This window comes from Mangifera indica, unplaced genomic scaffold (assembly GCF_011075055.1).
Source record: "Mangifera indica cultivar Alphonso unplaced genomic scaffold, CATAS_Mindica_2.1 Un_0123, whole genome shotgun sequence".
Classification (NCBI taxonomy): domain Eukaryota; kingdom Viridiplantae; phylum Streptophyta; class Magnoliopsida; order Sapindales; family Anacardiaceae; genus Mangifera; species Mangifera indica.
In genome coordinates, this window is record NW_025401215.1 from 15,900 (window position 1) to 41,515 (window position 25,616).

The 25,616-nt window shown below is 34.0% G+C and overlaps 4 protein-coding genes across 5 annotated transcripts; all 4 read right to left on the minus strand.

Annotated features, from left to right (window-relative positions):
• Window positions 1-326: 326 nt before the first annotated feature.
• LOC123207962 (protein SYM1-like) lies at window positions 327-4,909 on the minus strand. The gene is made up of 4 exons (XM_044625451.1): window positions 4,512-4,909; window positions 2,003-2,225; window positions 988-1,112; window positions 327-824 (listed from the first exon to the last, which is right to left on the minus strand). Exons 1-4 carry the CDS (start codon window positions 4,866-4,868, stop codon window positions 738-740), a joined length of 792 nt encoding a protein of 263 aa, XP_044481386.1. The 5' UTR covers window positions 4,869-4,909; the 3' UTR covers window positions 327-737.
• Window positions 4,910-9,133: 4,224 nt separating this feature from the next.
• LOC123207955 (leucine-rich repeat protein 2-like) lies at window positions 9,134-11,267 on the minus strand. Its single transcript, XM_044625441.1, has 7 exons — window positions 11,069-11,267; window positions 10,668-10,800; window positions 10,495-10,566; window positions 10,260-10,403; window positions 10,089-10,160; window positions 9,916-9,987; window positions 9,134-9,363 (listed from the first exon to the last, which is right to left on the minus strand). Exons 1-7 carry the CDS (start codon window positions 11,148-11,150, stop codon window positions 9,297-9,299), a joined length of 642 nt encoding a protein of 213 aa, XP_044481376.1. The 5' UTR covers window positions 11,151-11,267; the 3' UTR covers window positions 9,134-9,296.
• Window positions 11,268-12,599: 1,332 nt separating this feature from the next.
• On the minus strand, window positions 12,600-16,873 carry LOC123207956. Its single transcript, XM_044625442.1, has 5 exons — window positions 16,626-16,873; window positions 15,224-15,382; window positions 14,959-15,131; window positions 13,041-14,865; window positions 12,600-12,932 (listed from the first exon to the last, which is right to left on the minus strand). The coding sequence occupies exons 1-5, from the start codon at window positions 16,755-16,757 to the stop codon at window positions 12,876-12,878; spliced, it is 2,346 nt and encodes a 781-aa protein (XP_044481377.1). The 5' UTR covers window positions 16,758-16,873; the 3' UTR covers window positions 12,600-12,875.
• A 1,107-nt stretch (window positions 16,874-17,980) lies between these two features.
• LOC123207952 (probable prolyl 4-hydroxylase 9) lies at window positions 17,981-22,604 on the minus strand. Of its 2 annotated transcripts, XM_044625436.1 has the most exons (8): window positions 22,293-22,603; window positions 22,069-22,188; window positions 21,638-21,795; window positions 21,246-21,348; window positions 20,515-20,610; window positions 19,864-19,929; window positions 19,648-19,767; window positions 17,981-18,384 (listed from the first exon to the last, which is right to left on the minus strand). In XM_044625436.1, exons 1-8 carry the CDS (start codon window positions 22,401-22,403, stop codon window positions 18,298-18,300), a joined length of 861 nt encoding a protein of 286 aa, XP_044481371.1. In that variant the 5' UTR covers window positions 22,404-22,603; the 3' UTR covers window positions 17,981-18,297. The 2 variants fall into 2 exon arrangements, with proteins under 2 accessions (XP_044481371.1, XP_044481372.1); XM_044625437.1 differs by lacking the exon at window positions 19,864-19,929 and having other exon boundaries at window positions 22,293-22,604.
• Between the last annotated feature and the right edge of the window lie 3,012 nt (window positions 22,605-25,616).

Sequence of the window (25,616 nt, forward strand, 5' to 3'; positions counted from 1 at the left end):
CTGGCATGAGATCAAGATTAACTCACTCAATTGGTGAACGGTTATATTGGAGAAGAAGGAAAATTACTGACAAGACAAACTTTGATGCAATAATGCAAGAAGACATCAATCTCAAACCAAGTGAAAAAAAGGTCATTTGAGCCAAGCAACAAGCAACTATCCAAGCTCAGGTAGCTCAAATCGAATTCACCCACACTTAGTTCAAGACTGATCTTTGACTGAATTCTCAACTGTTTCCAAATCTTCGAACTATTTTTTCCTGTCAGTAGTCTGCTATAAGCTAGGTTAACCCTCACAATAAATTGTTAGAGGAGAATCATGATAAATTTGATAACTGGGAAACAATTTAAATTAAGATGTAAATGATGTCTATTACAGAAGTTTAGAATGTGTTTGGTGAACAAAAAATGGGGCAATACTTGACTAACTTTCAGATTAAACATCTGTAAGACTAGTACCTAACTGCTTTACAACCTTAACATATTTGTCTATTTGAATTACTGCAAAGTAAATGTAGTTCTCCTTAAAAAATTAATTAATTAAATTGGAAAAAATGGTTGCAGCATGAGCTACATCAGAAATGGATTGAGCTCATAAATTTCTGCTTTGACCTAGCTTCAGATGAAGATACTGCAATTGCCAACCTATGACAACAGTAAAAGATTATACATGTAACACTGCATGCAACCACCAGCAATTTTATGTAAACCTTTATCTTGAGGCTTGTCAAGGCTATTTCAATCAGCTATGCCGGCTTTGTCGAGGCTTGCCATGTATGTCAAATAGATTGTCCATAGATATGAAAATGAATTGCTCACCAAGGGCTGTCAAGATACAACACCACCAACAAACTCACAAGTAAGAAAATCAGTTTCTCACAATGAAGAACAGCAAAAAGCTTGACCACAGGCAGGGTAGTCACAGCTAAGCCCTTAGCACAAGGGAATAATAACAAAATGCTATAAAAACAAAAACTTCATCACATACCTGTAAATGAACAGGGATAAATTTGAATGTGATAAAATCACATAAGGGCCAGTACATAATGCCACTTATCAGGGTAGGGAGCAGGTCTCGTTTTAATCGAGCAACAATCTCTTCACCATTCTCACCTAAACAATCATAACAAATACTTAGAACTCCAACATATACGTATTCTATAGAACACACCTTGGTGGCTTGGCCATCTTCAGAAAAAATATAGATAGCATATTTATTAATTTAACAGTATTTAGGCACTTCCTAAAAAAACACATGTTAAAAGAATATTCAGAAACTTGTATGAAACAGATGTTTGCCTTCAAACAGGATATCCACTATCAACCCCAAAATGTTTAACCCAGTAGTATTAATAAAACTTGGTATGAACATTGGCTGGCTGGTTACAATTTTACTTTGTCAAACATACCTGAACATAGCTTTAGTTTTGTTAAGACTCAGTGGTGCTATTTATACTACAAACTAAGACTCAATTAACTTGGTTAAAATTCAGCATCAAAACATGATGAAACTAATCGGAAATTTGCAGCATTTATATGACATTATAAAGCATACTGGCTCAGTTGTACAATATGTTGATTTTAAGCATTGTGCCATGTGATGGTAGTAGTTTGCAACATCACCAAGAATTTTCCAACTATTAGATTAGCACAATTTGCATAATCAAATCTAATATGAGATATATCCCAAAATCAAGGTTGGCATGTTGAATATAATCTTAATCCTGAAGGATTAATTGACCCCAGCCCCATACCATCCTTGTTCACAGTACAAACTCAAAAGCTGAATGCCCAATAATAAGGTAGGCACATAGGAATCAGAAATGCTAAGCATAAATGTGAACATAAAGATTCTGAAAAAGCAATAATATTTAATGAAAGGCAAGATAATTTACTAAAATTAATCCAAGGCATGCATTAGCTCAAGTACATAAAAAATAATAACCATCCATGCAAAGCAATAGTAATCTTGAGAAATTTAACAAATTAAAAATCCATTGTACCTTGCAGACATGCATTCACTGATAAGAAAACTACTGTCATTAAAGGCCCATAAAGTATCTGTCCCATGGCGATTTTCTTCAGGGTAGTTATTAGATCTCGCTTAGGAAAGACTTTCGACACAAAGTTGAACCAAAAATGCAAAGATGGTCCTAAAACTATCATCCCATATCCAGCCATACGTAAAGTCCTCACCAAATCAAAAGGTTTTGAAGATGAAAGAGTCTGAAGAAGATTTGACAGTAAGTACCAATCAAAATTAGGCAGAAAGCACCGTAAGTAGAAAAAATAGTTGTGTTGAAACGAGGAAGGAATGCAAGCAATAAAATATAGTATCAAATATATAAATTTACAGATTAGCAAAGGTAATTAAAAGAAATCACAACAACAAGAATAATCAAACAACTTAATAGTATAGAAGCAGAAAGGGAAGCCACAAAGCACATAGATATAAAAATAAGGAGCGAAATACAATCCAGAAAATTACTGTCAACCCCTTTTCAGTAGCCTATCATCTCACTTACTACCATGGATAGTAGAACAGATTTAAAAAAATAATTCATAAAGAAGAGACAGGTCTCTCAATGAATTTTACTCAACAAATTAAATCACCTCATGAGGAACAAGGGGTTAACTGTAAATCTTAATCACAACAATAATAATTTGTTGCAGCCATTCATTATTTTTTATTTTTAAACTTTAATATTCTGCAGACATTGATTGAATTTGACACTCAGACCAGCAGTTCTCTCACATCCTATAGTAACCATATGTTTTCAATTCTCTGAAAGTATCATCAAATTGCCGCCACAGCATTCAAGTCCTTCCACAGATTTTATGATAAACCTACCCTATTATTTCGAAGTTATGGAATCCATCATTGTTTGCTAATATATATGCTACAAAGGATCGAAGTCAAGATATTATGCAAGATCAAAGTTTTTCGCATGACATGAAAGACTCTTTAAGATTCTAAATATGTCTCTATCCCGGGATACTACATCACTACAGTAAACCATAATACAATTACCACTGAAATATAATTAGCTCAAGGCTACTTAAAGTGCCAGCATGATTATAACTCACATTGAATTGAGCATGGGCAGAGCTACATTTCAATTTTTCAATTTTTCAATTTTTTCCTTAAGTTAGAGTCGAATGGCTGATTCTTTAGAAATTGTTAACCGGCAAAATTAAGTTTCCTTAAAGAACTACATGTTACTTCTTCAACAGGCTGATTAGAGCAGCAATAATCAAGATTTATTGCATCCTGTTCGGCAGATACCAGTAATATTTTTATGACTTTTTTATTTAGCCCTTCTATGTTTTGATTGATTAACATCTTGGGAGTAGAAATGGTTGATAAGATGAAATAAAGACTTAAAGATATATTATGTGATAAATTTATTATTAGTATTTTTGTTGACAATTTTGAGTTTTATCATTTCCTAGATCTTGCCCCTCATGGATCGCATTCACGGCTCTGCCAATTAGGGTGTTGCTTGCATCATTATTTCACCCTTGACATACATTAATCTCCAATGGCTTTAAGCTCGTGTTTATGAGTTAAAGCTAACAAAATGTTGGTGATGGAATTAACACCAATGAGACAAACATTGAATAATGATGGTACTCAGTGCAAGAAAGCATGAACACAATGAGATTTTTAACATGATTTAGTTTGCTGTTTTGAGAAAATAGGAGTATGATTACAATGAGTGCACTAAAAGTTGTAGAAGTTTTCGATGTCCCTAAATCTTTGTACGATCTTTAATTTATAGAAGAAGAAACAAACGTTACATGTATAACTATCTCTGTCAAGTGTAATATCATCAATCTGGATGGGTGCCATTATCATCAGTTGAACGTGTGCTCTCGATATGGTAGGAAAGTAAGTGCACTTCAATTGTAAATAATAATATCATAGGAAGTGGATTATCTTGGTTCATGTTACCCCATGTTTAGGACCGTGGCATTATAAAAATTCCATAACCTATCTCCATTAAAGCATATCGGTATCTATCCATAAATTTGAACTTGTGAATTAGAACCTTAAATTTTGTTAACCACAATTGACCAACTCAATCCACAACAAGAAATCAAACACTACTGAAAACGTACCATACAAAAATAAAATGTTCCTGTCAGTGAATTGAAGCACCATTTTGTTTCATATTAATATCAACAATAAACTAACCCCAATATTAGTTGAGTAATCAAGGACATGACCATGTTTGAATTCTGATTCTTCAAGGCACCTGCCTATTGAAAAGTCCAAAGATAGTAGAGTTTGAGGAAATAAAGAGGCAAAACAAAATAAACTGAGAGTTTTCCACGGTCAAAGCACAAATACTAAAAACAGTCCAATTTATATCCTTCTATGTTAATTTTCTCATCAACCAAACAGAAACAAAACAGAAATTGAATTCTGATACCAGAATCAAATCACAAAAACAAAGAAAAACCCACAACTGGGAAAGCATTTTAAAAATTATTCATTTATTTAATTACCTGAGACGACAAATCAGCAGCAGTATAAATAAGCGCGCAGGTGATACTCTTTGTAAGCACAGGCCGTGACTTCACCATCCCCAAGTACCACCCCACGAACCCAGTCTTCGAAGACGACGGGGTTCGGGAAATAAACGCAGAAAAGACGGAAGAAAATAGGGAAGGAGAGACCTCATTGTATTCCCTGACGGATTTCCTCCAAAAATTCGGGAACTTGTTGTAATCTTTCTGCGCCTGGTTTTTAAGCGGGCTTCGGTATATTCTGGCAACCGGGTCAGTGAAAAAGGAGGTGAATTTCTTATTGTGTGACTGTAAAAGCTGGGAAACGGTGGCGTTTCTCTTGAGAGCGGCTCTCATTTTGGTTTGTGAGTGCAGTGCAGGGTTTTGGAGGGTTTTTTTAGTTTTTATAGAAAAAATGAAAGAGACAGGGTGCTGATTGTCACAAATTCAAACGTGGATTGCGTGTAGCGACTTTATTTTTGCATACAGTTTATTGATGGGCTTGTAAGAGCAGTTACCGCGAGTGCGAATTAGTGTATACTCGCTTTTTGACCCATTAAATCCATGCTTCCCTTTTTCTACCTTCACTAGTTGCTCTTCTACCTCCAATGTTTTCATAATGAATTAGACATTGATCCGGCAGAGGAAATGTTTAGTCGATCAAATAGTTCCATTGATAGTTTGATTGATTTATTATTTAAAAATAATGTTTCAAATAATTTTAAATAATTTTAAATAATTTTTTATTAAATATATAATTAAAAATATTTTGGTTGATGGGTGATAATCCAACGAATCGAATCAATTAGATGACTCTAATTTTTAAAACTATGCTTCAAATAAGTGTTCTTTAAAGAAAATAATTTTTGGTCTGATTTTAGAAACTTTGACCCTCTTTGACCTTAATAGGGATAAAATTTTTCGATAAAAATAAGAATGAGACAAGGATAAAGATAAAAAAAATATTGTAATTAAAGATAGAGATACATGTGTCATCTCCTTTTTCTGACGCATCCCCGCCCTACCTTACCCCTATCCTCATTGTTGTCCCCGTCCCTATATTTGTCACTTTATATCAATAAATTTATTTAAAATATTAATATATCTTTATAGTTTTAGAATATTTATATTTTTTAAATTTATTTACATTTTTGTTATGCATATTAAAGTAGTTAATATATTATATTTGTGATATTTGAAATAATGAATTGATTTTAATTTTACTTAATTTTATTATTTAATATATTTATATTGTGTTTAAAAGATATAAAGAGAAGATTTTCTTTTTTACAGGTACGAGGAGAATATTTTTTCCTTCAAGGATGTAGAGAAGATGAAAAAAAGATTTTTTTTACAGAAAAATGACAAAGAATCATTTTCATCTTCATAACGAAAATAAACCGGAGATGGAGATTGATATTCTCTGCGCCGCTCCCCGTTCCCATCCCTAATGTTCTTAACTTTTATTTTTTATTCAAGAAAAACTATTATTCACGTTTACAAACTTAAAAAATGATATATTTCTACATTCATAAAGATTTTCTTATTAGTTCTTGTAAAATTCAGGGAAAAGAATAAAATACTTTTCATACTTGATTTTTGAAGTTTTAATATTAATGTAATAAGTTTTTACTCTCACTTCACCAACCTCCTGCATCATACTCAAAGCAATCTTCATTAATAGATGACTATTAGAATTATATTTTTTATATCTCACTCGTATTATTAAAGTCATCTGTTTTGATTAACTCTTATCAATATCATTTTTTTCAAAGCTTTGATCTTGTCATCGTGTGAGATTAAGAGAAGAAAAAGATTGAATATCACCATGCCACCCCTCCGATAAGCCTGTATGTTGCTGTGGTGTGAAATTGAAAGAAAAGAAAGGTTAGACCTAATTAATGTTGTCACCTGCACAAGCACCTACCTCGTTCTCCCTTAACCTAAAATACGAAAAAGAGATTTTGATTGTTTTTTATAAGCCAAGGAAAGGAATTCCTGGACACGTGACTGGCTATTATAGCGAGTGTAAGTTAATCCTTAAGGTAGCAAGTAGGCTGACTGCTAGTGAAACTCCAGGAATTCTGGCGGCCCATTGCTTTCTGTACACGAGTCTTCCTCTGCCATTCACTGCGCGCCACGTATCCTAACCTTTACACGTCGCATTCAGACTTGACTTTGCTTAGGGGTTGAAATTCAGTTCTTGCAAGCTTCTTTTAACCAAATGCCAATAACCAAACCTGTTCGACTTCATTTTTCATCAATGGTAAAAATACTAAAGCCGAAAGGGAGAAGGACTATTTCCCACCCAACTTTTGATGCATCCTCAAATTGGCACCCACGGCAGATGAAAATCCAGTTTTCCCACCCGTGACCAAACTACCGTCCAATTTTTCCGTTAGGGACAGGGGTAAAATCGTCATTTGCTATTTAAAACCTTAAAACTTTTAAATTTAACTGTTTCCCCCCTCCAGGTTTTAAAAACTAATAACTAACCCATCCTCAAAGTTTGAAAAGTTTAGATTTCACCCCTGGGGTTTGCTCCTTCTCCGGCCACCATCAACGGCCGACGCATTCGACCGATCTCCCATCTCCGACTACAAGGACGACCCTTCGTCGTCCAGATCTGGACGACGAAGCGTCGTCCAGATCTGGAAGAACAGACGTCGTCCTTCGTCGTCGCGTCTTCCAGATGCGACAGCGTCGTCCTTCATCAACGCATCTTCCAGATGCGACGAGAGACAAAGAGAGACCTTCGTCGAGCGATCTCCCAGATTTGGATGACGAGCGAAGTTTGAAACCGATCTCCCAGATCTGGACGACGAGCGACGAAGAGATCTACGTCTCTTCGTCGCACCACGGCCGTCGCACCAGGAGAAGGAGGAGGCCGATGACGACGCCGGAGAAGACGTCGGGAGATGAAGTTGAAGAATGGGGGTGAAATGCTAGTTTTGAAAGTTATGGGAGGCATCTGTATTTTGAAAAATATGGAAACCCTAGGTTTGGGGGTGAAAATGTTAGTTTTTAAAGTTTAAAAACTTTAGGGAAGGTGAAAATGTTAGTTTCTAAAACCTAAGGAGGGTGAATGGTAAAACCCTCACATCAATTTTAAAAAATTAAATTGAGGGGTATTTTGGTCATTTCATCTAACAAGGGTAAAATGGACATTTTACCCTTATGCAAACAGATATCATCCATTTTAACAGCTCATGGGTGGGAAAACTGGATTTTAATCTGTCGTGGGTGCCAATTTGAGAATGCATCAAAAGTTGGGTGGGAAATAGTCCTTCTCCCAAGCCGAAATTTTAAGTCCATTCACTATTATTACCCTGTTATAATCTTCTGAAAAATCACATTGTTTCTTGATGATTGAAACCAATTGACCCAATGATTCACTGTCCATCATAATAACAACCTACTCGATGAAACCACACAAAGAGTTTCAACAATGCATGATGGGGATGGTGGCATCAAGAATGTTGCAAAATTTGACAATTGATTGGAATTACCTGGAAGAGTTACCGCTATGTTGGTTGAGATGGAAGAGGAAATCACGAAAGATTTGGCAGAAGCTTTGTTTCTGGTGGTGGTGGTGATATTGGTCAGTTAAAGCGGCATTGAGTGGTAAAAGAAAGGAGACAAAAATGAAGTGGGAAAGGTTGTCGAAAAGGTGGGGCTGCCATTGTCCATACCTAAGACAGGTGGTTTATGTTGAATTGTTTTAGTAGCCTGTCAATATTTTGGATGATAGGTTCCTAGAGAAGTTGATTTTCTCTCAAATTTCTGATCCCATGCAAGAATCTATTGTTCAGGCAACTCATGTTCAAGGAATGGTTTGCTCTGCAGCATTTAACATGAGTGTGGCACAAGCATTAGGAGGAAAAAAAGAAGTACCATCAAAACTTAGTAGGTAGCTTCACTCACTGCAGCTGATCTTTAAAATGACTTTGGCACGTCCTCAGTATGATTAAGGATTTCAAGGTTGAGGGCTTACTAGTAAAGAGCATTACATACGCGATGGCTGTATGAATTATGAAAGTTAGAGATGTATGAGGGCCATTTCTCCTGGATAAACTCAAGGGTGCAAATGGCTACCTTATTAGGGATATGCCAAACCTTGGATCATCACTTGCCGTATGCTCATTATTTTCTTTTACTAATTAAAATTTCAAGAAGATCCCTTTGTATTCCCCGCCGTCCGCTTCTGCAAAAGAGAATAAAAAGCACGGTAAAAAGCACGGCTGCAATCAAGAGGCAAGATTGCTTAGTTTAAATTCAACTTGATTGTATTTATACAGAATTTGAGCTACTATCTACTCAAACTCAGCTCAAGAAATTAAAGTTAATCTTTATGAATTATATAAAGGATTTTTGGGCCTAACTCATTTAAAGAATAAAGATCAGATAGTTTATATATTAATAATAAATATTTATTTATATATTAATGATAATATGTCAATATGTTTTTTAATGTTATTTTATCTCTCAGTTAAAATACTTGATTCACATAATAACACGTTAATGTTAATATACAAATGATTAGTTACTTTTCTTCATATGCAGCCACCATACAAATTGCAGAAACAGTAGCATTTCTCTAGATGGATGGTAAAACTGAGGTCTTAAGCTTCAAATTTCTTTAATCTCATTTTACTTGCTATTGTTACTAATGAAATGAAAAGTGTGGCACTGTCAAATACATAATACATTTAGGCATTTTATTCTGCAACTTCACCATATATAAGACTTAGCTATTACAGTCTTCAACACAAGTCCCATGTTTCTTCAGCATCCAAAGTCATAAGGCACCAGTCCTTGCAGCTCAGGTCCATTGAGCCTATTGTTCTCAAAACTGAATAAGAAAGCAACAAAACACATAATTTGAATACCCATCAAAACAACATTTGTAAAGTATAAAAGAGTAATGCTTTATGCACCTCATTTTGAGCATCCAATTGAATACTCAAATAATGTGTTATCATGTGATTGAGTATTATTTAATCTTTAAATAAAAATCACTTAATCACATCATGATATATCATTTCAGTATCCAAATGAATACTAAAAACTTGGTGCATATAGTTTCAATGAGAATAAAATGCATCAATAGTAATTTAGCTACTAAAGAATCATGGAAAAACACTAGTTAATGCACCTTTACATGATATATAAAGATGCATAAATACTTTCCCTGTTGCAGTAAAAGAAAAGGCCAAATAATTTTCCTGGTAAACAATCAAAACTTTCACCCGCTTTACGTATTATATGATTCTCACTGATTGATCGGAAATTGAATAAACCAAACATTCACATAAATCCATTCAAACCCTCAATCATAGGAGAAGTTTATGCCTTAGTACATGTAATTGTATGGCTAATGGCGATAGCAACAGTGGACTATTACCTTTCCATCGAAAAGCTCGCGAAGGGGCCATCAACTGGGATTGTTCCACACAGATTGTTGTTGGAAACATCACTGCAACATTGGAAAAGGGTATCAAAATACAGCTAATAAAAGAATCATCCAAGCAGCGAATAAAGGTCTTGGTTCGACAATTTTTTTTTCTCTGTACTTACAAGACTTTTAGGTCTGATAGAGTGGTGAGTTCCCTCGGAATAGATCCTGTGAGCTTGTTGTTGTTTAACCGCCTGCGGCATTGATTCAACCATGCCGAAATGTGAATTTCAAACTAGATTCAGAAGGTTTAAAGTTTTTGGCCAATCAATTGTCAGCAACAAGATACTCACAGAAATCTAAGTGACTTCAATTTGCCAAAAGACTTGGGGATTTTTCCTTCAAATCTGTTTTGATACAAATCCATGCTAATAAGGTTTTTCAGATTCCCCAACTCCTTTGGAATTTCTCCTCCAATGTCATTCCTGTAAAGCTCCCTGCAACCAATAAAGAAGCTCCCACACAATCACTACATAAAATATAAAAATCAAACAAGAATTGAAAATAACGAGAGAGAGAGAGTAATACAAGTACTGCAGATGCTGAAGCTGGCCAAGTTCAGGCCCCAAAGACCCAGAAATGTTAGAGTTTCCCAAGTCCCTGATATTAAAAAAAAAAAAAATGTAAATCAACAAGAATTGCAGAATGAAAGATACCCCAAAAAATAAAAATTGAACAAGAAGAAAGAATCTGAATCTTACAAGCGAATCACGTGATTGTTGGCATCGCAGGTGACATGAAACCAGGTGCAGGGATTGACAAGAGATGGGTCCCAACTCTGCAACACATTTGTAGGGTCATTAAACCTGCTTCTCAAAGCATGCAAAGCATTTCCTGGAAACAAACAAAATAACCCACAATTAAAACAAATAAAAAAGAACACAAAATCTGCAACTCAACTAAAGAAAAATTAGAGGAAAAAAAAAAAACAACTTTGCTTAACCGAAATGAACACAACATCAAAGTTAATTTTTTTTCTTATTTTCTGCACGATTTCGAACATGGGTCATGTTAGCAAACAGAGGTCAGAAAGCAGAAGATTTTTTTTTTTAAAAAAAAAAGAAATTTCAGAGATAAAAGAGCAGAAGGGCAGGGAGAATACCTTCAGAGTTGGTGGCGAGAGCCGGGGAAACGAAGAGAAAGAAAGAAAGAAAGGGAGAGAAAAGGAGAGAAACAGCAGCCATTATTAGACAGAGAAAAGAAGAGAAAGCAAAGCAGTAATAAGTAACAAAAATACAGAGAGGAAGAGGGGAAAAAAGGAGGACGAAAGAATGAATGGGTTTGGTAGGTGTAGTCAAGTGAAGTCAAGTCAATGGGCGTTGAAGAAAGTGAAGAGAGTTGAAGAGTTCAAACTTAGAAGTAACGTGAAGTGGAGACGAAAGTCAGAGTGTGATTGGCTGTGGAGAGTTGTCTGCCGCGTGATGTGGGTCCTGAGGTCCCTACTTGTTTGAAACTAACTGGCAACTTGGACTCTCTTCTTCAACACCGTGTATGACGGGGTGCTTGATTTTGGAGATGGTGCTCCCTGATGGAATCCCCACTCCCGCAAGTGCGTATTGTTTTGCTGAATGACAGGGTTCTCCTGTTCATAAGTGAATACAAATTGAGCTAAATTTAAATATTTTATGGTTTAAATTTTATTTAAATAAAAAATATTTTAATATAAATTTGATTCGAGTTTGATTAATTAAAACCAAAAGTAATTAAAATTCGATTTAAATAAAAAATAGTTTGATTTAGTTTACTCAACTTCATTGCTCAAATATATTGTTTAAATTTATGGCTTCAGTTTACAATTTATTAATCAAATAACATTGTTTTATCTAATAATAAATAAAATAATATTGTTTTAAAAATTGTTTGACATAATCAGAATCAGACTTCAAACCAAGTTTGAACCAAATCAAACCATCTCAAGATCATGAGCCAAAATGAGTCAAACTCCCTTTAATTTGAGTTCAATTCGGTTTTAAAATGAATTAACCCTCTCAACTTAAACTTGACTTGAGTCAAGTTAGAATATGAGTTGCTTTGAATTTGATTTAAATCTTAAATAATCAATTTAAGTTCAAATATGTTCAAATTGGTTAAAGATATTATCAATAGGATAAATAATATTATACACAAGATAGACAAGATAAATAATATCACCAATAAGATATTATCCGAATAAAGAGGATTCAAGCTGAAAACTCAAGTGTGATATCAAATTGAAACTCTAAATGAAATTTAATTTAAATCTAATCAAACAACAAGCTAAGTTGGCTTGATTCAAATCCAACACTATTGGACAATTAATTTCTTGACCCATTTTGCTATATATGATCTTTGGTTCTTATAATTTTATGATTTGATAATTGAATATTAATTTGGATGGTTTTGTTTCAAATTTTTATCATAATTTTATAGTAATATTTGTTGTATTTTTAGCAACGGCGGATTTCTGCATTTCAGGCCCTTAAATTCCAACTTCCTAAGTTCTTTATATATCCTGGCAGGTTATTACTCAAGTCTTCTTCCTGTGCCAACCACCCCAAAGTAGGGCTGGACTGAGCCTAACATCGTTAAGTGGAAAATTTTATATGCAATGAAAAAGAATGTCACACAGAGAAAAATGGAGTCAAGGAAACAAGTTTAACAGGAGAATAATTGCTTATGTAATTCAATTTCATGGATACTTGGTGCTCATAGTTCAATCCTGAGTTCAAGAATTCCTAAATAACAATCATTTAAAAACCCTTCAACATATGAAAGGATTTATTTTGATTATGAAAGAAACATGCTAGAGGAAGCTCCTCCATGTTGATGAATCAATCAACAGTGTCTCACAGGAAACAAAAAGAAGTATACAGAGGACTATATATGTTACAATTTGATTTTAACTTGAACACTCTACTTGGGGGGTAAAGTTACACTTCCTCCATTGCTTGCCTCCTTTCCTCCTCTTCAGCTTTAATCCAAGCAGCCTGAACGAAAGAAAGAACAAACAAACCCATCAAAAGATCAATTCATTTTATACTTCTGCACGAAAAAGCAAGCCAAAAACACTAGAAGCAAGAATGAGGGGAAATTACCTTCTCTCTTTCAAGTTTAGAAAGATGTGGCCTAATAGAGTTTCCTAAGCTCAATCCTCCCCATGCTTCTTGCAATTCTCTCTCCCTTGCTTCTCTACGAGATACTGATGATCTAACGAGGACTTCTGGTTCCTCAGCAGCAGCTGCAGCCACCTTTTCTCTCTCCAGTCTTGATTTATGTTTAACCAAAACTTTGTCAAGACTAACCTCTTCTTCATTCATCGATGAATGCGTGTTTCTCTTCACTTTTACGATTTCTTTGCTTGCATTGGACATCATTTTCTCCTTTTCCAATCTAGAAACATGCTTTACTAAGACTTTGTCCAAGCTATCACAATCTGTTACACTGTTCCCTATTTGTTTCTTTTCAGACCTATTGTAACCATAAGTATTTCCCTTGGACAATGCTTGCATTTTCTCCCTCTCCAACCGATGCACTGGCTTTACCAAGATCTTGTCAAGACTATCATTTTCAGAAAATCTAGCATCTTCCTTATTCAGGTCAAAATTTTCTTTCCCCACCACTGTAGTAGAAGAAGAAATTTCACTTTTCTCAGATTTTGGGACAGAATTTAAAGAATTCTTCTCTGTTGAATCAGTCACCCTGCTTTGAACTGGGTCATTATTTCTTCGGCTCCTAGCTTCTTGGACCTCTTTTTCCAGTCTCGAGACATGTTTCACAAGATACTTATCTAAACTGGGGACATCTTGAACATCTTCCTTCTGACGACTAACCACCTGGTTTGGCATTCCTCCTATTTCCAAGTTTTTATGAATTATCTCCAACTTATTTCCAGGGTTATTCTTTGCTTCTTCAACCTCTTTCATGAATTTTGAAGAACGCTTGACAAGAACACTTCCCAAATCAGAATCAGCCTCAGATTGAGAAGTTTCATTTTGTAACTTGACCAGTCCATGTTCAACTCTACCAGGATACTCCCCAGTAGTTTTCCTGGATTCATTCATTCTGGAATTCTTGGCTTCTTGCACCTCTCTTTCAAGTTTCGACATGTGCTTAACCAAAAACTTCTCTAGACTTGGGAGTTCTGACTCAGTATGTTTCCTGATTGCTGGCACATCCATAAAGTAATCAAGGTTAGTTTTTTTCGCTGTTCCTGCTCCCAAAGAAGACATTCGTCGGGGATTAAGAGCTGAAGTGGAGCTATCAGTAGCAGAGCTTGAATAATGTATCTTACAGTTCTCTACTTTAGCTAAGGCAGCATTTAAACCACAAGTTGCAACTATAGTGGCAAGAGATGAAAGTTCATCTTCCTGCAGGTGACTGAGCCTCTCAAGCATCATTTCTATCAGTTTGGTCATGCTGAACTTGTCGGAAGACTGCCTCCTCTTGGATTTTCTTTGCCTCATCCCATTAACTGGCATCTTCAAGTCCAAGTCTTGAGAACCAGAACCAGTATTTTGAGACACTGTTTCAAGTTCTGACCCAGACTCTGTTTCACATTCTGAAGAAAATCCTGATATTTCCTTATTACTGTCATTTGTGTCCGGATTCTCACTGATTTTATGCAGCCAATCTCTAAATTCATCTTTACTGAAGGAAGAGCAATTAGCAAGTCTAATGAATGCAGCTTTGACCGCTGCCGCAACTTCTTTATCTACCTCAAATGCAGTTTCAAATGATGCTGTAATGGTATGAGTAGTGGACACTTCACTGTTTTCAGCAGATGGTTCTATTTGACAATATTTTTGAGGACAATTTGGCGTATCATACATGATAACTCCCATGGCTGTTGCTGCTTCAAAAGCTTCAGCTGCCGCTTTCTCAGATTCTGACAGAAGGGCTTCTGCTTCTTTGTTTTGGATCCTGCAAAAAAGAAAGGAAACTTGCATATTATGGGATCCTGAAGAGAAACTTAATAACTAAGTAATCATGTTCTCCATTCTCTCAAAAGTTTACCTTGCTGCTTTAAGTATTCGACACCAAGATGCTTCCACCAGTGCAGCTTTCCGAGCCTCCATGGCTTTGTGAGCAGCCTCTCTTGCTGCAATTTTCTCTCTAAGGACTCTTGAGTAATGTGGATTTGTGTCACCTAGTGTCTCATCCAGAGTTAAATTCATTCCATCTACTTCCTGAAATGAGAACCTGAGCAGTAGAATCTTGCTTCTACAAAGTAAACAAAGAGTTCTCATAAATATAAAAAAGAACATAACATATGACACACCTGCAGCATTCTTATCTTCCTCTTTAGATAGGAGTCCACCTTTTTGCGAGGAAACCAATTGATAGGAGAATTTTTTCGGTGAGGGGGCTTCTTAATTTGCGATGTAAACTTGTTTAGAGCATTCAACATTGATTGGGATGTCCCTTTTGGCGATCTACTCTATATTACTCAAAAGAAATTAATAAGCATAAACATAAAAGGTCAAATAACAAATAATACTGACATTTAGCAAATAGAGAATTTTTCGATGTTGCATACCACAAAAAAAACCTTACAACAGTTGAATAAAATCATAAAGTTTCACCACATTGATAAAATTTCTGTTTGTTGTACAAGTTTAATGTACGGACATGACAAGAGAACATAATTCTTACAAGATATGATACTATGTCAGGATTTATTCCGTTTATAAGTATATTCCACCACATAACCATACATAAACAAAATCTGCAAGAAAAAAAGAGAAAACCTTGTTGTATTTTTGTTCCATTAAGCTTTGTATCTCACCATAGTCAGCCTATAACATTCATCACCGGAAAAAGCAAAACAACTGTACAATAGGTGAACCATATACATCATCTCAATATCGTTCCCAAGCAGCAATCAGAAAACAAGTTGAGCTTGACTCAATATTATAGCATTCAAAGCTGACAGACAGAAAAGAGACACTATAATAAATTTTAAATTACTGAACTTGAATAAGGATTCTTGATGTGAGGCAGTAAATTGGGGGGCAAAACAGAACAGCAAGGAACCATCAGATCACGTGCTAATTTGATATTCAAGAAAATTAAACAACTTCAACTTTTATCAACGAGGGATCGATTCAAGCCAAACCTGAACAAAGGTCACCTCGAAGCTAGGCTCGTTCGATTGGTGAACAGTATCAATGGAGAAGAAGAAAAATCATTAGAATTCAGAAGAATCGAACAAGAAGAAGGAGAAGAATAGCCGAAAAAAGAAGAAAAATATTTGGCTATTGGCAGACGAGCAGACATCAACAAGAGGGTTCGGGCTGAAGCGAGTTCGAGTTGAACTTATTCAAGCCAAACAGCGATCCGAGTTTGACAGAGAGTTTCCAAGAACAATTGCAATATTGAGGTTTCTTTTCATATCAAATATGACAGAGACACAATTATAACACTCATAATTCACACTTTAAACAACGCAAACCACTATTGTATGATTCCAATCCACAGAAAACACTAGCAATATTAAAATTAAAAAACCCTAACATAAACTCTAATCCAAGAGCGCAAGTACGTACATTAACCCAAACACTCAAAACGCAGGCTTATAACAACAACAACAACAACCGAAAAAAGAAATCTATGGTAATAGAAGAATAGACAGAAGTATCGACAAGAACCCAAATCTTGAAAGCGAAACACAAGAGGTTTACCTTTCCGGATTTAGAATTGGCTGATACGGGCTCGTTTGAAACGCTTTCTTTGTTCGTAGAATCAACTGCTCTGTCATTGCTTAACTTGTCTGAGACTGCGGTGCAACCCAAGTCCAAGCACCCAAGATCCATTGTCAGATTAAGGAGATATTGTAAAGAGAAATTGCTGAGAGAGAAGTTTTGACCGGAAGAAAAATGGAATTGTGTGAGAGAATGTAATTATTTTGAGTAATACTGACTGATGATGTTCTGTTATTTTATTTATTTATTTATTTATTTTGTGCGTGTGTGTGTTTTTAAAATGTGAAGTAGCCGTTACATACGAGGTTTTTGGTGGCAACGGTCGTTTTGGATATTGGGGAGTTATCTGGTACAGCGGGGTGTACCCGGCCCTCGTAGTGATGAGACGTCCATGAGTATGGCACGTAGGTATTGAATCATAACACGAAACAAGAAAGGAAATCAAGAGCAAGCGAAATCAACCCATAAAACTTACCCAAAAATAAACAAATCAACCCATAAAATTTAAAAATTGCCATAAATTCATAATTAATTACATAAATTGGGCAACATGTGAAACGTAATTTATCATTTTAAAAAATAAAACCAAGCTTTCCAAACTTTCTTGCTCTATAACATTCTGAAGGTTGTTTCACACCGAGCGGTGATATTGGGCCTTGGCCAGTAAATGCAGCATTCTCCCATAAATGTAGAGAGGGTTAATTTGAACTCAGGTTTTTTTCAAACCAGTGTACATTATAATTGAAAGGTTATGGGAAAGATAAATGACATCGATAATAACATAAATGATATTAATTATAAAATAAATAATATTATTAAAAAAATAAATTATTCAAATTTAAGTCAAATTAAAATTTCAATTTGAATTCTATTTGTTCGAGCCAACAAAAATTCGAATTTAAATTAGTTTGCTTTAAATCCACCTTTGAATAAAAGATCTATTTTAATTTGGTGAAAGTCTTCTAAATTATGAAATACCAACAAACTTTATATTTTTTTAAATTGAACTCAACTCAAATCCATTATGTCAACTTGTACTCAAACTCATTTGACTAGATAAAAAATATCATTAAAGGACTATCAACGTAAAAACTATCACCAAAGACGTGAATAATATCACCGGCCAAACAAAGTCACCACAGACCAACCAACCTTGAGCAAAGTTAAAGCTCCAACACTTTGGTCAAACTAAATATAGATTCGAATTGGAGCTAACTCGACACAAATCCACCCCTTGATAATCGTCTACTTTAATGTAGTGAAAGTCTTCTCAGCTAAGAAACACCAGCAAAATTTATATTCTTCTAGTTGAGCATCAAATTCTGAAGCATAAATGCTGTCACAACCATATTCAGGATGATTTTTATTACGAGTTTTACACTTTCACAGAATCACATTCACGATGAAACCCATCCGTTGTTATTAATTGCATTGGATATCAAACCTAAATGTGATGGAGCTGTAACTTAAAATGTTTCTCTAAATCAAGGATTCTTGGAGCCGCCAACATGAAACCTTCCATAAGGATTGCTAGCTAGAGAGGAACTGATAGTTTATTAGTATATAATTAGTTTGAACCTTTCCTATTTCTAAATGTAAAAGACACTCTAATAACCAAGAGACCGAATTCGGCCTGTACTGTATTTGATGGTTAGTCCTCTTGCTCTTGATCTCTAATCCACTTTGTTGCCACCCATTTCTGCCCTCTTATTACTGGGCAGCTTCCATGAAGAGATGTCTGCAAAAACATTCAACAGATTGCTATATGAGAAGACAGAAAAAGAATTTGTCAGAGCTTTTCCCACCACCCCAAAAAAATTCTGGTGCTCTATTGCTTCCCCCAAATTTATTTTGTACCAAATGATAAAAAGATAAGAAATACCAAACACAGAATGCAATAAGTTACACATTAGTTTTTCAAACAAATTTGGATTAAGTGTACAAAAAATCAAAGCAATTCTGAAATTAACTGGAATTCACAGACTAAGCTTTCTTATGTTGCAGAAAAAATTTGGTCAAGCTTCTTTAGCAATGTAGCGAATGACAAAAGGCCTATCAAATGAAGCAGATGGATTCCAATCAAAGCATATCCATACCAAAAATAATTGATACTTGATACTTGAATCCACATAGAGATTTGACTGTTCTTTATTTATATGTTTTAGTGCAAGTGTTATTCAAGAAACTTTTATGCACCATAGATGGAGATAAATTAAGGTGGGGCTAGAGGTCAGTTGATAAGTTTATAAGATGGGAACAGGTGTTTTCATATAATGAAAGGCCATGGAGAAGAGGGCACAAGTAAAACAGACGACGGTTCAAGGTGAAGCTAGTATACAGTTATGGAGAAGTAACAACAGTTTAGTTCATCTATCATCTACTCTTCTTTGAAGAGGACATGACAGTTCTAAATGCAATTTACACAGAACTCAGATCAATTCCTATTTTACCACACTACCAACAGACCAATCCAGTCAGATTATGGTGAAGTGGTTTATTCCAAAATAATAAAAGACAATAACCATCATGAAGTTTTAAGAAGAGTTGAAAGGTACCACCATTACTGTTACTGATAAAATCCTCTCTGTACGGTATGGGAAGTTGTTGCTATTGTAACCAAGGAGAAACAAGCTTAGCATGAGAAACTTCCATCCATATGACCACTAATTAGATCATGCAGACAGGATAAAGAGGAAAAATTGACAAGAAAATAGATTGATGGAAAATTTAATATAACATAGAACTTGCCGGAAAGGTGGGATTATAATACAAACATGAGCCTAACCTGTATGTTCAAAAAACCTAAACCATCTGTGGTTTCCTCCAACATAAGATGGTATGCCCAGTACCACCATAATTTTCAAGAATTACAATCCTCAGTTAACTTTACTATCCACCATTCTGATTAAATTAGAGGATATATCTCAAACTAGAGTTCCCTGTATAAGCAGAACAAACAGCTTATAAGGATCAAATATGATTCGGAAACAAACAAAATTACCCGGTCAATTGTGCCATTTGGAAACAGTGAATAAAATAGAAGCCCATCCCCTCTCCTTGGCTTCACCTTTAGGCCAATGCATTTTTTGTAATCATAGCTCCAAGTTATTTTTGAGCCATTCTACATATCAAAAATAGAGAACCTGAGTACTGATGAGCAAAATGAATGAATAATATTAAAAACTGAGAAGATAAATCATGATATTTCCAGGTCTACCCCAAATGGGAACATGGTTTCTCCACCCTGCTCCACATCAGATAGATACAACAAGAAAGAAGCCATCTGCGAGTGCAAATCAAGAGCAATGGTGTAAATCTTGAGGGAAATTTGTTTTCATATGAAAGCAATTTCATAAGAACACTATAGTATCTCACAATGATAAATTATTATTATTATTAGTTTCTTTTATATAATATTCCAGCTACTGAAACTAATACTAAAAAAAGGATCTGCAACTACTTTAGCTGAAAATTATAGATTTACAGACATCCTATCGGATTAAGCACATAGGATAAAGAAGCATATGAACATAACACAAACTAGAACAGGAGGAAAAACCTAGAAACTTCCTTTCCCAGCACAACAAGAAAAAAAACTTTTGTATGTAATATGACACAAGATGACAATTATAATATATGGCAGATAAAATAGACCTAAAACCATTTTCAACATATAAACCTTACAGATTGTATAAGGTATGATAGAATGGTTTTCTTGACATAGCATCTTTTATCAACTAATTCATTATTATCCAGTGACGTTTTCTCTTCCTAAGATCATGGATCGATTTTTTTATTAAATGCCTGTATAAAATAGTTGACTAGCTACAAAATCATGATGTTTTGGAGACACCTAGTAAGCAATTACCCTTTGGCTCTTTTGTGGGCCATATTCAGCCGGGTTGAATGCATCATAATGAGAATCATACTTCTGCCCAATCTCATACCGTAAAACATTAAATGCCTGCAACATGGTGAAGCCATGTATTACTCAAACTAATTTATTAAAAACCTGTAAAGAAAATTGAACTGTTGAACTTTTCATAGCAATGAAGAACCAGGGAAACATGAAGAGATGCATTATGTGACAGGAGAAACAGAAACAAAAATCAGTACCCCAAAATAAGGCCCAATTTGACAAATAAATCAACCTATAAATTAGAATCATGATGTAGATAATCTAATTGCAATTGCTACCAGGAGACACTAAGGCAAATTATAATTAATTTTGTTATTCTTGAATCTACCATCTACCCCATTCCACCCATCATTCTACACTAAACCTTGAGACACCTTCTTATGCAATTTTGGAACAAAAGTCATTCAAATCCAAGAAGTTTTCTACTTTCCCCACAATCACCATTTATCATACCAGAATGGACTTAAAACCTCACACTCACAATTCAAACAACTGACACATATTAAGTTTTTGCACCCAACCCTAACACTACCCCAACTACATCATCAACCCATCTCAAAAACTTAGTAGGGATAAAGTAAGGCCCATATGAACAGTAACTTCTAGATTCCTTTGGACATGCACCAAATTTTTACCTTATTACGATATAAAGCAAACAAAATTTTGATACAAGATTGTACCTCCCCATGGGTCTTTGGGATCATAGTAACCCTTGCAATTTTCTCCTCAATGAAGTTCAAGGTTCCACTTTTATCTTCATATGCAGTAATAAATGTGCCTGAACTGTTGCAAAGAAATGTGAAAACCAAAACAAAGATTAAATACTACAAGCAGCAACCAAATTACTGTCTTATCAATTATTAACACATCGGAAACAATATCTTTCTATATGATCAGTACAAATAACTAAGAATCTACCGTCCTATCCAATTCTATACCTTTGCATTAAATACACTTTGTACTTGCTAAGTCTTTTACTCTGATAAATAGTTTGGAAGAAGTAGATTCATTAAGCTCAAAAGCAATAATGCATAAGAGTATAATATTTGAATGACAATGGTACAAAAACCACCTTGTTCTAGTTCCTTTAGTACTCTGAGCAGTTTCTCCCTTTCGCAAAGCCAGGGTTGATGGCTTAAGGCGTGACTTTGCCATTTCAATAATGTTTTGGCATTGTTCTGCAGTTGCAAAGTTTGGGAAATAAAGAGCTCGTGGTTGCCAACTTAAAACCTGCACTAATAAATAAAACAAGCCAAAAGAAATTAAAGAAGAAATGGCAATTGTAATAAATTATCCAAAAACTTGCTCCAAGAAACAATGCCTTAAGCAGCCAATCAAACAAACCTTCCCTGCACAATAAACAATCTCTACAACTAATGCAAACTTTATAAACCCTTAGACACAAAAATGAGCCCCTAATTAATAAGATATCATCCAGAACAAGATATAGCAAATCCATATCAAAAAACTGAAAATCAGAATAAAATATAAAAAAAAAATCACCTGAAACGGAATTGAATGAAGAGAAGGCTCCCCAGTTTCGCCATGCGGCATCAACCCATTTTGCTGCTCCTCCTTCTCCACTCCAAGCCTTCTCAGCCTCGGCCGTACATTGGGTACACCCTGCAACACAACCACCAAATTAATATCCCGGTAAGATTACCCACCAAATCAACCATTTCGAATTACAGCAAAGCCTAACTTATTTACTAGCCCGGTAATCTTACCTGGGAAAGGAGAGTGGCTCCGAAAAAGCCAGCGACGAAGAAAAGAAAGCACAAAACAAAGACAGTCGGCAACCCTAACTTTGGATTGGATCTCTTAGTTTTGGCTTTCATTTAGCACTTTAGCTCTTCGATCTACGGCTTCTTCTGAGATGTTTTTGCTTTCGTTTTGTTTGCTTCTAATGGAATTACGGGAGAGTAAAAAGCGTTATTGGCGGGAGTTTTCTTCAGCTTTTCATGTACAAGACGTCAGAAGTTCAGTGGCCGCGCAGAATCTAAAGCAGCTCTTAATATTAGAAAGCGTTTTTTCAGCAGAAATTGGTTCGATTTTAAAAGCGTTAATTTTTAGGCAAGGCCCTTTTGCCCACCTAAAGTAACTGCTTCGCACTTTCATCCCTTAATTTTGAAAATTTTAAACATCCCACCATTGGTGGTTAAAATTAATAAAAGTCTAACCCTTAAAATATAATATTTCTTTTCCCTCTAAATCTTAAAAACTAATATTTTACCCTCAAGGTAAAGTTTTAACAAATGACATTTCCCCCTTACGATTTAGTTTTTAATCTCCAACATTATCATCAATGACGAAAAGTCTTCGGTGAATCATCATATTCTAATGGTCTTTTTTCTCTCCTTTGAAATGTCAAACGATGAAAATCTCATTTGAGAAGATGAAGAGTTTTGTCCCAAAATAAATCTTCATCGGTCAATGTTTCAGAAGGGGAGAGATAAAACACTAAAGTATGGTGATGTGTTAGAGACTTTTCGTTATTAATAAGGCATCGGATTTAGCATCAAAGATTTAAAACTAAATCCTATGAAAAAAATGTTATTTTTTAAAACTTAGTCTAAAAAACAATTTTTTAATTTTTAGGATTTATGAGGGAAAAAATAATAAATTCTAATTTATTTTTAATATTATAGATAAAATGATAATTGTGTTATTAAAACTAAGGCTAATTCAAATCAAACCCGTTCGAGCTCGAAAGGAGCCAACCTTACGCAAGCTCGAGCCAATATTTATGAGCTCAAGCCAAGCTTGAATTTGCTTGTTAAAGTTTGTAAATTAAAATTTTTGATACAAAATAATGTCGTTTTGACTAATATATATTAAAACAACATTGTTTCAATAATAAATTAATCAAAAGCTCAAAATCAAAACAAGTCAAGTTTGAGTTCAAACATAATGAGCTTGAGCTCTATCATGTATAAGTCGAACTGAACTTGAGTTTGATTTAATTTGAATATAATTTTAATTGAAATTAATAGACTTAACCTCTTATAGGTGGGTATTTAAAATTTTTATAATTAAGAGATAAACACTTCAAATACTTTAGGTGGAATTAGTCCTTTGGCCTTATTTTTATTAAATTGCTTAATCGTTTCTTTTTTCCATTAAACTTTTTCTAACTAGTTATATATCTTGATTAATTTTGAATAAATATTGCTTAATATTTTATCTATCCAATCTTGATCAAGAATTCCTGCATCGCTTATGAATTATAGATGTATACGAGCACATCCAATAGTTACTGTTAGATTTAAAACCGGTGAAAGGATAAAAAAATGTAATTTAAGTTTCACCTAAATTTATAATATTTAATTTAAATTAAAATTTATTATTAAAAAAATATTAACAATATAAATAATGAGTAATATTATGTGTACTCATTTTAAATACACAAATATATACATATTCATACGTGTCATCATATGATTAGTTATTTTTTTATTCTTAATTCAAAATCATCTAATCACATGATGACACAAATAAATATATATATTTATGTATCTAAAATAAGTATACATAGTTTTATTGTATAAATAATAGTGCGGTAGGATGAAATGATACATTTAAATAAATAGATAATATTATTGTAAAAATAAACGAGTTAAGTAAAACCCTAATTTAAGTTTAACTTATTTGAGTTGAGTTTAAATTTGAATATAAGTCAATTTAGTTTGAATTTATCTTTCTCAAGTTCAATTTGTTTGAATAAAATTTGAATTCGAATACAAACTAATTCAGTTTGAATTCAACTCTCTTAATTAAACACATAATTCTATCTTTTTTTTTTCTTGTATTTTGGTTTAAAGTATATTATCTGTAACGGATGATAGTTTATCCATAAACACTTAATTTAAATTTAGGGGGTTGACTTGAAACAATCCTGTTTGGCTTGAATCTGGAATGGACTTGATCCAAAATGAATTTAATTCGATAATTTGACTCAAATTTAATTCAAATTTTTCTCTAACGATACTATTAATCTCATTTGTAATATTACTTATTTTATCAGTGATGTAATTTATTATATTAATAATATTATTTATCATATTAATAGTTTTTTAACGATATTTTTAATCAAATTAAATTCAATATAATTAATCCGAATCAAATTAAAGTCAGCTCATATTAAAATGCGACTCAGTTTAAATCTGCCCTAAAAATTCATTTATCAGACTTAAATAGCACCATATCCAGTATTTAATCTCAATTAATTAACAAATTAATAAAATTTGTTATATTAAATTTTATAGAGCCCAAGCCCCTTCTTGTGGACCCTGACTGGGTAGAGTCTTTGGGCCTGCATTTAAGCCAGCAGTCAAAGCAGTCGCCAGTCGTACCCAGCCCAGAGGAATTGGCGAACCCACAATTTTCTTTATTACGCGCAATGCAGTCCTCCTGGCCGTGAATCATATTCGATGCTCTGATTTTGTGTGTGGTGGGGGATGCGTTACTAGTAAGTGTACCCGAGGTACCAGCTACCAAGTTGTCATATCACATCACAATTTCCATATGTTCAAATGGCCAAAATACTTATTCTCTCCTTAATTCATTCTCAATTTTTGTCCATTAAACTTTGAAAATTCAAACGCGTATGTATCATCCAATTTATGCTAAATTTTCCTGTTAAGATAAAGAATAAAAACATCTTAAAATAATTTTATTTAAAAAATAAAAATTTACCCGTTTTTCTTATTTTAATTTTAAAAATTAAAAATTTTCTCTTTAATTTAATTTTAAAAAGTTATTTTTTAGTGATACTATTTAGAATTTTCATATTTTACAGTTAAAAATTGTCTTCCTCAAAAAATAAAATCTTATTTTTTAAATAATATTTTTATTTTTTATATTAACAACAAAATTTAGTAAAATTAAATAATAAATAAACATTTAAAATTTATCAAATAAAAATTTAAAAATACACTCAACTTTAGTGAGAATAATTATTGTAGCCTTTTCTAAATTTTAGCCTAGCTCAAATCAAATTATTCCACCGTATAAATCACCGTCTAATTTCATATAAAGTTAACAAACAAATC

Excerpts from the sequence above, each read along its gene's own strand:
- LOC123207962 (XM_044625451.1), bottom strand. The coding sequence starts at position 4,868 with ATGAGAGCCGCTCTCAAGAGAAACGCCACCGTTTCCCAGCTTTTACAG. Across the intron at positions 2,226-4,511 it reads CTGCTGATTTGTCGTCTCAG|ACTCTTTCATCTTCAAAACC; the intron begins GTAATTAAATAA and ends AATCTTCTTCAG. Across the intron at positions 825-987 it reads TTATCCCTGTTCATTTACAG|CCCTTGGTGAGCAATTCATT; the intron begins GTATGTGATGAA and ends GTATCTTGACAG.
- LOC123207955 (XM_044625441.1), bottom strand. The coding sequence starts at position 11,150 with ATGGCTGCTGTTTCTCTCCTTTTCTCTCCCTTTCTTTCTTTCTTTCTC. Across the intron at positions 10,161-10,259 it reads TTGAAGTCACTTAGATTTCT|GCGGTTAAACAACAACAAGC; the intron begins GTGAGTATCTTG and ends TCAATGCCGCAG. Across the intron at positions 9,364-9,915 it reads GCGAGCTTTTCGATGGAAAG|TTTTGAGAACAATAGGCTCA; the intron begins GTAATAGTCCAC and ends TTTCTTATTCAG.
- LOC123207956 (XM_044625442.1), bottom strand. The coding sequence starts at position 16,757 with ATGGATCTTGGGTGCTTGGACTTGGGTTGCACCGCAGTCTCAGACAAG. Across the intron at positions 14,866-14,958 it reads CGAATACTTAAAGCAGCAAG|GATCCAAAACAAAGAAGCAG; the intron begins GTAAACTTTTGA and ends TCTTTTTTGCAG. Across the intron at positions 12,933-13,040 it reads CTAAACTTGAAAGAGAGAAG|GCTGCTTGGATTAAAGCTGA; the intron begins GTAATTTCCCCT and ends TCTTTCGTTCAG.
- LOC123207952 (XM_044625436.1), bottom strand. The coding sequence starts at position 22,403 with ATGAAAGCCAAAACTAAGAGATCCAATCCAAAGTTAGGGTTGCCGACT. Across the intron at positions 20,611-21,245 it reads TCCCAAAGACCCATGGGGAG|GCATTTAATGTTTTACGGTA; the intron begins GTACAATCTTGT and ends ACCATGTTGCAG. Across the intron at positions 18,385-19,647 it reads CAAATGGCACAATTGACCGG|ACATCTCTTCATGGAAGCTG; the intron begins GTAATTTTGTTT and ends ATGTTTTTGCAG.